Below are 12,077 nucleotides of genomic sequence, written 5' to 3'. Positions count from 1 at the left end.
TGTAATTATTAAATACACTTATCGAGTCCCCACCCTACTAGCTTCCACTGAATAAATCTGATTCAGAAAAGGCACTGGTAAAACTTGTTAAGATTGCAAAACATTGCAGCACTGCCCACCACCATGTTAATAAAAAACACTTACCAAGCACATGCAGTAGTGAGCTTGTTTAAGCAGGTCAGGAAGGTCTTAAATAACTCATTCTTAATTCTGTAGGTTTTTTTCTATTAACATCACATTTTATTAAAAAAATAAGTTTCCTATATTTAACATGTATATTAGCTTGCTGTATGTGACTGGAGATCTTGAGACCTTTAACATTGAATGACAGTAAATCCAACACTTTCTTCACAGCTTTGAAAAAGGGTAAAAAGGGAGGGAGGATGAAGGGGAGGACAGGAAAGAGAAAGGAAAAGGAAGAAGCACCAGGCCATTCCCAGTAAGAGAACCAAACAGTTCTACAGCATCAAAATATGAACTTGCATCACAAATATCAGAAAAAGGAAAACTACTGTATCGATGAAATGTGGATATATTCCATATAATTAAAACATACCATTGGGAAAGCCTACACTAGGAAGGAATACATTCTACCTGCAATTGTCTCTTCTCTATTTCAAAGAACTTTCCTTCCCTCTCTTGTATAAACTACTATTCCAATATGTCAGTTGCACTAAAGCCAGATACACAAGACCCTGCATTTCCACAATCTGGAACTATTTATCCCTATTTTCCCCCACCAGTGGCAAGAATACTGGATAAAAACTTGAAGGAGGAAACAACTCAGAGGTGTGCACATTACATATTTAATTTGTAGTCCAGGAAATTGCCCCCACATTCTTTCAACAAGAAAACTGCAGGAGTCATTTCTAACAGAACACATATATGTGGTACTTACATAATCTCCATGGGGCCCAGGGTTTATGCCAGAGAAACCAGGGAATGAACAACTCCCCTAAATCCCACAGTTATCTGTACAAAAGATTAGCAGCCCACAATTGTATTGCTCTATGTGCAACCACTCTGCCTCGGTGAGAGAACCCCCTGTAAACAGAGGGTGCCACAGAGAGTCCCCTGTGCAGGAATGCCCTGGAAGTAACATCATTAGCAGCTGCATTTTCAGGGTTTAGTGAGAATGAAAACTCATGGAGGCCATGAAGCACTGGGTTAACTTGGATGTTGTGTACAAAAATAAAATCTCAAGGGGCCCAGAGTTCAGCTAATGAACTCTCTGCTGCTTCTCTTTGGGAGAAGGGAATGGTAAATGACACTTCCAGGAGAAAAATCAGGAGAGAAAATATTATCTGCAAGGAGAGATAGAAGATCCTTCTCTACTCCCACAAATTCCTTCCTGGGAAGTGACACTTTCTGGTTCCCTTCAAAGATACCTGTATAAATAGAAAAGGGGAGATATATATATATATCCTTGAACAAATCTTTTCTTACTTTCCTCACTTCAATGACAAAGCCTTTCTAGAACAGGGATAAAGGGCTACATTTGCAGTTTAAGCAACAATGACATTTCAGATTGTTGTAAAATCAAAATACACTGGAAATATCCAAGCAAGTCCCTACATTAGTCTGATGCTACGTAAAGCCAAGAACAAACAAGCAAGCAATGAACACCGGTATTTTGGTTTTTTTGCATGGATATTAGAAAAAATAGTAATCATACACTTTTTCTTTTTAAATGTTCATTACTTAGATAAAGCACATATGAATGTAACATTCAGAATTGTAACATAGAAAATGTAATGTGGGCAATCTGCTATTCCAAGTACACTTACCAAAATACAATTTTATAATGAAGAAAGTCTCAAAATACACCTGTACAACAACTGGGATCCACAAAATATGATTTAATAGAGTCACTCAAGATCACTTCATTGAAACCACTTTTATAATACTGTTTGAAGAGTTTACCTCTGGTCAAAGAGCACTTTCCCCCTTTCCCTAGCCTGTCCCACTAAAGCAAGGGTGGAATTGTAACTGCAATGCATATCTTCTAAACCCCCAAATCTGAAGCAGTCCTATGAACTATGACACTGCCTACACTTAGATACTGGGAGGATGGGAATCACCCTTGGAGGCCATGGTACATTGAGACACTTACCCATATTATTGTCTGTAGCGCAAGCAGAATAATCTTGTAAAGGGCAACTAAAGAGGGTCAAAATATGAATTAATTATCTCACTACCAAATCATTCCCTAGGTGTTACTTAAGCATGTAACATTAAAACTTAACTGAAAAAGAAAAAGGTAACCACTTCATCCTATATTTTCTTTATTTTCTTTTTGTTTAGAAGCTCCTATTTAAGTTCTATTAACAGAAATACATAACAAAAGCTCCCTATCAAGTGGAAAAAAAGTAATTACAAATGCTGAAAAAGTTGGCCTCATTAACATATGTACAGACTCACTTAATACACATCTTTGTGGGAATTAAACCATTTTATGACACACATTTATACAGGCATTAAACATTCCCAAGTAACTTTGAGCAGAGAACACGCCAAATCTTTAGTTTGGGCAGACAGAAATGTAGGTTTCAGTTTTGATTGTGGAGCTAACATGCAACAGATACAACATTCAGTCTGAGTTGTTGTTGGTAAGTTGTTCTGTCTTTTCCTGCAACATTGAATTTGGGTCTTTCTGTCCCTTCTTGTCCTTGTTCTGCTGTTCCTGGAGCGTCAGGATTATTTTTCGTATTTCTTCTCTTTTGGTTTTCATTCTTGGGCGTGGAAACCATTCTGTTAAGTTCATTGGTAGCTCAAAACTCAAAATGGGATTCTGAAAAAAAAGGTCATTTGGATATTACAGTAAAGAGTTATAACCTAAATGACTGAAGAAAACTATAGTGAGGAAAAGTACATTCTTCCTCACTTCATTCCACGAGCATGGAACAAAATCTCTACAATTTCCATGTTTTGTACATGTATAATTATGGTAAAATCAATCATGCTTCAGTATGTTACAGACTAAAATCCATCCAGATCACACTCCTGATTATAAGAATGCCTGAACAATCTACTGTGTTTGCTACGACTTTTAGACTAAGCATTTGTCTGCATAAATGTGTAAAACTCTCCTAATTAAAAAAAAAAAAAAGAGAAAACTACTGCAAAGATACAGAACATTTTTAAAGCATCAAAATCTAGAGCTAATCAGGAGTCCAAAACATTTGTCTTCTTATAAACAGCCTTTAGAATCATGACCAACTAGGCAAGACAGATTTAGATTTCACCCTAGAAAGCAAAGCTCCTGCCTACCACCAATGCTTATTATACTTACATTCTATTTTCTTCCTAGGTAACATTCACCCAAATAATTACGATTATTATTATTATGCATTCTCTACTCCTCTTCAGTGATACTGTACAATTCCACCCTAACCAAATTACAATCTGGGGAACAGTGCTGTCGCAGAGAAATTCCTCCCTTTCTGTCCTCCAGTTTACATCATCAGGGCTCTTTAAGAGTGAATTACATTCATCACTGAGGTAAGATCAGCAAGGCTATTTGTGAAAAAAACTAGCGACATTCTTCACAGGAACACGTCAGTGCTTAACGTTGCACTAGCAACATTTTCTGAGTCAGTTCAGTGCGGGGAAGACAAGCGGTGCCAGGGTGAGAGGCCAGCTGCGCCGCCCCTCGCCCCGCAGGCTCCCGGCGGAGCCCGCGCTGCCCCTCCCGCAGCGGCCCCTGGCGGCCTCTGATGCTCACAAACATCGGGTTAAGCACCTGCTCCCACACACTCCCCTTCAAGTTTGTAGAGCTGGTGCAAAATGAGACTGTGGGCAACTTTCCAAATACAAAGAAGCTGAAATTGTTCACTGACTAATTCGAGACAGTCTAGTACTGTGCAGCCAGCTCAGGTTTTCCCTCCTCACTGGAGTTACTTCTGAGAATATCCTGTGATTTGCTCTGTGTCACATGTATGTGTCGTGCCTATTCTCTGGCAAACAAAGCTGCTGCACACTGCTGGACTAGGCAGGACAAGGGATAATGACAGCCTGGCATAATCCAGCAATTAATTTGCAAAAAAAGAATGGGCTAATAAAACTTGGAGGCAGTTTTATTAAACCATTCCAAAAAGGAACGGGTTAATAAAACTCAGTTGCTCCTCATACCCCCAGTGAACAAAACAGAAGGCACTTGGTTATGGTTCTAAGCTCTCAGGAACTCGTCAGTAAAGCAAAGTTTCTGCCTTCCATTTGCATGAATGCATTCTGCTAAAGCCTTACTACTCTCGAGTAATGTATGAATGGAGGGAGGGAGGGCTGAGGAATGGGTAAGCTGCCAGCTTTTCCAGGAAAGGGTTAGCTACAGGACAGTTTAGAACAATGCTCTAAAGCACCAGGAATCCTAAAGAGTTACTGTCCCATGCAGGCAGCATCTCACTTGACCATCATTTCTCCTCCCAATCTAGACCAGAAGGTGCTAATGCCTCCTCTTATGAAAGGAGCTGTAACTTGAAGACCAAGTCAGCTTGGAAGTAAATAAGCATTCGAACAATTCCTTCAATGGAAACAAGATTTGGCATTCAGCTGTAATGATTTCCCTTACATGTTTTCTTACAATTTAAAAACACTCCCAAAAGAAACATAAATCTCCTACCTGTGTCATATTTCTGAATTTATTCAGTCACAGTTCTCAGGGGAAAATTATTAAGCTTTTTGTAGTGCATTTTTAGTTTAGATTTTGATCTCAAGTTCTTAGTGGATGATTTTAAAGGGTACACAGCAAAAGAACAGAAAGGAAGACTCTAAATGTGTTTTCTTTAGATTCTCTCAGAAAATTTCATGGCTTACAATTATTTTATGTACATGCAACTAAAAAGGTTAATTAGTTTATTTTCAAAAAAGTTACTCTGTGTGTTTATGCATAAATTAGTTTATAATGCATAATTTTATTGATAGGTATTGAGCTACACTAGAAGGCTTTTATAGTTGTAATCATTTTCACAGCTTATATTTGATTGTTGCAGGAATCAAAGATAGCTTCAAGAACATACGTACCTCAAAAAAGCTCTCCACATACTGGAGGATATACACTCCGCAATCACTGAAGTTGTTCTGCTGTGGCACTTTTGGGTTGGAACCTTTCATGACATCTTTGGAAAAGCTTCTTTTGCTGCCTTTCCTGACTTCCCATTCCACCTCTAAATATCTACAATAAAAGACCATGCAAATTAAAATATTTTTTTATTCCTTGAAGAATTAAAAAAAAAACAAAACAAAAACAACCCACAAAAAAACCCATTGAAAAACTGAACCAAACTAAAAAAAAAAAATCCCAAACCAAACCAAATTTTAAAAGCCCCAAGCACCAGATAGGAAACTTACTCCCTTAGTGTTTTCACAACATTTGACCGGGAAGGGCCTCTCAGTGAGTCCATAAGCAAAATGCAGGGCCTAACAGAGAACACGAGTTTTAAGTACACAATATTTTACAGCAGCTTGAAAAACACAATGTTACACAGAAATAGTTTGTGGGGTGGCCTTAACAAAACTAGATCAATACTGCAAAGTTCTGCCAGCACTGCTGTAACCTCCTAATAAGGATAACTAAATGGCAACTTATCTTTATCTTTAACCATACACTAAGTACACTTAGGAATGTACTTAGGAAATACAGTACTGTCAGACAATTTGTTACAGTTCCTTAAAACACCTTCAGGTGTCTAATGCTCTTTTAGGTGCACAAGGTATCTGGGACACTGGCAAGAGACAGTAAGGCGCAGAGCCCACAAATGTCCTGCTGGAGTAGCAGCTTGAGGATAGATGGGACACTCCACAGCACACTAGAAGAAAAGCATTAGGAAAGCATGTTCAAGAAGTGGTCCCAGTCTGGACCTGAAATCTAGCTGGTAGTTACACACAAAACACCCACCAACTCTATTTGGAAGACTTTTAAAAAGTCTCTTTAGAAGACTCTAAAAAAGGTATCTATAACCAAATATTTTCTAGAGAACCAAGTCTGCTCAAGTCCTCTCCTGCATACTACAGATGCTGGTATCCTATCACTCAATCTAAAGCACACTACCTTCTCAGGAGCCACAAGCACAGCAATCTTATCAGCCAGCTTATATGCAATTTGGATTTATACATCAAAGCTAACTTATATCAGAGTTCAGAATTTCAGCATTATATGTAGTATGGATTTGAGGGATAAATAAATGCAATTACTTTTCACAAATCTCTGTTTTTTCTTATCTAACAATAACACATATACATTCAAAGTATAATTCAAAGAAACTTCAAACTAGCAAATTCAGACAAAATATCTGCATGCATATATGCATAGGTGTGTTTGCATTTATAAACTAATTTACATGTATGCAATTTTTTAGGCATAAGCAGATAATCACTTAATATTTGCTTGTACTTGTTTTAATTTCTGATAAAAGTATGCATATAGGTACTGATCTTTAAAAAGCATTAAATGCTCTTTAAAATGCTCTTCTGAACAAAGGGGGAAGAAGTGACAGCCTTTTCAAAGTAATTTTCTATTTTATATAGAAGTAATTTTACAATATGCTAATAGTAGAGTATTTAAGTGCCCTTAATGACATTTGATACTTAAGCATCAAAGATGTTATGAAATTTCACATTGGATTAAAATACAGTCTGCTGGAAAGTATTATGTACATATGATCTGTCATCAAAATGAGACAAATTTAGCCAAGCTATAATCAGAAGCTCATAAATATTCTTAAAACACAACACAGATGGACTTTTTCTTGAAAACGTATTAAGTCCTATGTTCCATAACATATAAATCTGTAATTCTGTTCTGTCTCCTAAGAATGTACTGTGAGTGTACTGTGAAAGTCTTCACCTTTCTGTAAACCTTGTAGTCATAAGAAAGGAAATAAAAAAATAGATAAATTATGAAAAAAATACAAAGAAAACTGTCAAGACGGCAATACTAGTAGCAATATTTCTGGATTTCGAATCATGCATCTGTCACACCATAATGCAAAGAACTGCAGTAAATATTTATTAAGAAATTACTCCTGGCTATCAAATATTAAAAAAGAAAAGTTTTCAAATCCAGAACAGATAAAAAAAATTTTAAGAAGTGTGGAACTCTTTTATTAGAGGAAAAAAACCAGAGAGACAAAGAGGAACAGCTATCTTATTTAGATAAGAAAACGGGGCAGTTAAAATTACTCCAATATTCCTTTACTAATTTGAGTAGTGATAAAGGGGTTTTTTTCACTAATAATTTAATTATTTAATTTAAAAATATTAATCTGCTTTTTAATATAGGATACATTTGAACATGCTTCTGCACCTTGTTTTTGTAGGAATCCAAGTGCAAAATACCGAAGAACAGCATCATTGTAAGAAACAATCTTCACTTGCCTGATGCAGCACACAGGGCTTAACAGAAACCAAAAAAGCTATTGTTTCACTAGTAGTTTCATTTCAATAAATTTTCTGCTCACTGAAGATTTTAATATAAAGTTCTCTCTCAAACCCTAACAGCATGCTGATTAAGGTTCATGTATGACTATTTCTCAAAATTATTATCTTTTATATTTCATAAACTTCTATGAAATCTCCATTTAAACTGTTTTAATACTTACTGTTTGCAGATAGTTGGCTTCAGGTACCATTGTCCCATTTCTGAATTACAGTTATCATCTACAAGGCCACCGTCATCACTACTGTCTTCCTACAGAAGCAATGTTATTACAGGTATTTAAAAGCTAATACTGTTTTTTTCAAACAGATGGAAAGGAATTTATTGGTACACTTAACATTTTCATTCAACACCACTAACTGAGTTCAATAAAGAAATGATAGCTTTAATCTGAAATTATTCACTTTTTGTTAAGCTGACCAACTTTTAGTGACGTGGTTTCTGAAATTCATGCTAGAATGACATGGATTGAATGCTGCTATTTACTTAAGGACTGTGAAACTATAAAATGCAACCAACATTTTCAAAACACCTCTGGCTTAGAAGAGGTCAATCTCCATTATTTGGTTCTAATCCAAATTATCAGTACTTTTCCTTGCAGTCAATACTAGAAACTTGCTTGGCAGTTTTGTACATGTTTTCTTCTAGGTGAAATGAGACAGGATCTGCAACAAGCTGAGAAATAAATCTCTATTTTTGTTCCAAAATGCAACAACTTGATTCTTAGGGCAAGGAAAATTAAACCGTGATATACAGGGCTATGGACTGCAAAAACAGTCACATCACAAGCCTGGAAATATCCTCTGGCCTTCTGATTTCAATACTGATTGCTATGAACGATACAGAAGTTTTATGAACAAAAGCACTAAGTTGTTGCATCTAAAAGAATTCCAGAGATCCATAGTTTCTCACCCTTCCATTGAATTCAACATTACTTCACAGATGACAGCATTATGGGGAAGGAGGTCCTTTCCAAGAATGAGAATCCCTGTAGCAGCATGATTTATTAACATTTTTGTGTGCACTGTGTACATTTCATTAATGCACAGGATCTTGGCACTGAAATCCTCAAGCTATGCCATGAATATGTTATCATGTAAGAAACTACTGCCTAGCTCCTCATACACTTGTTATTGTTGCAGCCTCAACTCCTTTTTTGGCAGATAAAAAGGTTGGTCCACTCAGTTTGTCATGGTCATTTCTAAACTTGCTTTGTGCATTCTAGAAAATATCAGTGACAGCTTCTGCCTGAATTAAGTTCTAAGCTACACAGCAACAAAAGAGCTTGGAATTTGTTCCTTTCCTCGAGGAATGAAGCTGGCCATGTGCTTGCTTCCCTGCCTTCATGCCATGTATTTCAGACTTATTCTCCATCTTCTGGAAACTCTATCTGCTACAAAACAGGCAGTTTCATCAGGCAAAACTCAGAATGTTTGCACAGGTGGCATGACAGGAGATGTGGGCTAAGTCCAGCTGAAAACACATTTAGGTTTCAACAGCAACTGGAGCTTTTATATGTATGTATGTGTACATATATACAGAGCTACTTGGAAGTCATTACAGAGAGGTGCAGATTGAAAAATAATAGTTTGTTCTAGACTCAGAGGTCCAGAAAAGGTCGTACACCTGGGACATGAGCAGGCAAGCCAGTTAGGAAGAGCAAATGTGTAACTTCTGGCCTGCTCGCATTGAACTTACACTTTACAAAGTAGCAGGGCTATGGAATAATGCCCTCACACCCAGCACTGAGTGAGTCAGGGACAATTTAATATTCAGTCTTCCCACAGCTTTAAAATATAAATATTTTCCAATATGAACAAGAATGGTACTTGATTATAAATTCATGCTGTGTAAATCTGATTAGGAGAAGCACCAATGAAACAAAACAACAAAGCAACACATACTTATAAATGTGTCTGATTATATTCAGGAAATGCAGCTGAAAGAAGAGTAACTTGTTCTTGGGTTGAGTAGATGAACATGGAGTGGAGGAGACAAAAGATAGAAGTGTACTGACTTCAGTGTTCCCACTAAAATCACTGTGTAATATTGTCACTACACAAAACACTCACAAAATTAAATGCAGGTACAGCAGTTTTCTATTAAACAGATAAATGAACAAATGTATAATCCTCTCTGTCAGCTAACCTGCAGATTTTTGTAGGTAACCAGTGCTTTGGACTTGACACTTGTAAAGATAAGTAGCTTTAGATAATGCACATTCACAATCTGTACACCGGTTTTAAGCTGTCCATTCAAAATACAACACAACAGTTCACATTTCCTAAATAAAATTGCTAAATTCTTTACCTGGTTATCTTGGTCTTCAGAAAAATCTATAAGCTCATCTTCATTTAGTTTACTGCCATCAGCTGAATCTTCACTATAGTTTAGTCTGATTTTGTGCAATCCATCTGTATCAATCACAGACAGCAGGATATTTAAATATCAAATACTATGTCAGCACTGAAGACCAAACTAATTTTAAATACCTCAGATTTCCTCAGGATTGCTTACAGTAACTGTGACAGCTAACATATAATAATTTACTCATGCATTTGAACAGAGTGGTAAGTTTCTTCTAATTAGCCCAACAGAAACTGTTTCTTATAGTGTGAAACACCTAAATAAATTTGAAACACTTGGACTAAAACCCACTATGAAATTTCCCCACAGTTCCATGGAGCCTTTATAAGAGTCTAAATTGATACTGCCACCAAAATGGGCACTCTGATATGCTCTCTAAAATGACCATCTACTCCTATCCCTAGCTGGTTCCTTTCATAACACCAAATACATCCATACACACAGTGAGTGGATCACTGAAAAAGGCAGTCACTAGCCTATTATTTTTCTACTGGAATAATTTCTTCCATCAGTTCACTGTGGAGACTTGTGTTGTTAGAAGGGGAAAGGCAGCTTGGGAACACACTAGTGGGGAGGGCAGAATGAAGGATCAGCTCTCCTGGGAGCAGCAGCTTAGAAATATTTCAGTTTATTGCATAAAAGATTAAATTCACTCCCAATGACCTCTATATATTTAGTCCTGTATTTAGTGGGAAACAACATCAGATGAAAAAATCAATGTTCTAGCTATACCTGTACAAGAAGCAAATACAGACAGCTACAGGCTCACTAGTCTCACTACTACCATACAAGAACAGATTTTGATGGAAAAAATAGTAAACTGTGGAAATAAATGAAAAATAAGTAATTCATGCCAGCAAAACTTGAAATCTTCCTAGAAATGGGCTACTGTAATACGTCTAAACAATGACAAAAATAATATTGGTTATGGTGTCATTGGAGGACATATTACCTATTAAAGGAAACTAGGATTTCTGTAACAGTAAATAGAGCAATGAAGTAGCTAGTGGAAAAAAAAAAAAAGAAGCACATGCACATTTGAGAATAGCTCAAAAGAGATGTTAAGGTAACACTTTGGAAAGAGGTCACCAGTGAAGTTCCACAGGGAAAAGCTTGGGAATTAGTCTTACTCAGTACCTTTGAAAAGACCTTAGCACAAGAAATAGGCCATATACTAATGTGACTTATTGCTGATGTATTACAAAAAAATAAGTATTAATATTGAGACAAAACACATCTTGTTCAAAAACTGAGAAAAAATTATTAGATAAGTAATAAAAACAGATATATTTTGGATTACTTCAAAGTTATTTGGGTATGAACTTCTACACATTCACAAGTTCAACACCAGGATTTAGTTTGAGATCAAGCCATCTGAGTTTAGGCTCCCATGTATAGTTAGCACCTAGGGTCTCCATGCCAGGAAACCAGCAGGAGAGCTACTTAACTGAACAGCTACTCTGTATCTGCTGCAGGAGCAGAAGAGAAAGTCTCTTGGGTTCACTGACTACACTATCAGAGGCACATGCAGTCTTTTGAGATATCCTTGGATATCCAGGACTTATACGGATGGATTTGGCACAGTCAAGATCCACACCCGTCTGGAGCAACAGATGAAGGCTGCTCAGATAAACCAAGGCAGAATGCCTATCTTCCATCTGGTTGAAATGGAAGTTTAAATACAGTACATGTAAATTTAGCTGCCTAAACACATCCTTAGGGTCAATCTCAGCCTTAAATCAGGACTGTGCCCCCTTAGAACATCTGCTTTAATGAAAGAGTGCATCATCTTCAATACTTGAGCAAGAGAATCTGAGCATTCAAGTTAGAAAGAGAATGACCATCAGCTGCTAATACAGTGCAGCCAGAAAAAAACGCACAAGAAAGATAATCCTAGCAAAAACCTGTCATAAGGCACATTCCAACTAATTACAGACAAGCAACAGTAGCAGCATCCTACTGTTGAGACCCCACCATACAGCAGCAATATCGTAAATGGTAACAATCACACATAAAGTGAAAAATCAACTCAAACAAGAACACATCTACACGCACCACCAGCACCTGTCCAAGGCCTTCTAGGAACAGTGACAATGTTATCACAAATTAATACATTTAGAATATAAATGAGTACTATTTATACCCACCAAGATACTGAAGTTGTAATAGCCTGCAGTATACAGATTAAACCGTACAATTGGTAATATTTTCAGAACTTGTACTACATAAGGTACACAATTCCTTACTGTATAAACTGTCAGTAGGAATACTACTGGTG

General features: G+C 36.8%; 1 protein-coding gene across 5 annotated transcripts in view; it reads right to left on the bottom strand.

Moving 5' to 3' along the window:
- Positions 1-783: 783 nt before the first annotated feature.
- Positions 784-12,077, bottom strand: part of SENP6 (SUMO specific peptidase 6) — a 72,065-nt gene continuing 60,771 nt past the window's right edge. For all 5 annotated transcript variants that reach the window (XM_077174841.1, XM_077174842.1, XM_054629917.2 and 2 more), the window contains 5 exons: positions 9,743-9,846; positions 7,596-7,684; positions 5,347-5,415; positions 5,020-5,170; positions 784-2,791 (listed from right to left, as the gene is read on the bottom strand). In XM_077174841.1, the coding sequence (XP_077030956.1) occupies positions 2,591-2,791; positions 5,020-5,170; positions 5,347-5,415; positions 7,596-7,684; positions 9,743-9,846 (614 nt within the window). In that variant the 3' untranslated portion in view covers positions 784-2,590. The remainder of the gene's footprint in view (positions 2,792-5,019; positions 5,171-5,346; positions 5,416-7,595; positions 7,685-9,742; positions 9,847-12,077) is intronic.

The sequence above is a fragment of the Agelaius phoeniceus genome, chromosome 3 (assembly GCF_051311805.1).
Source record: "Agelaius phoeniceus isolate bAgePho1 chromosome 3, bAgePho1.hap1, whole genome shotgun sequence".
Lineage (NCBI taxonomy): Eukaryota > Metazoa > Chordata > Aves > Passeriformes > Icteridae > Agelaius > Agelaius phoeniceus.
This window is presented reverse-complemented; position numbering and strand designations above follow the sequence as displayed.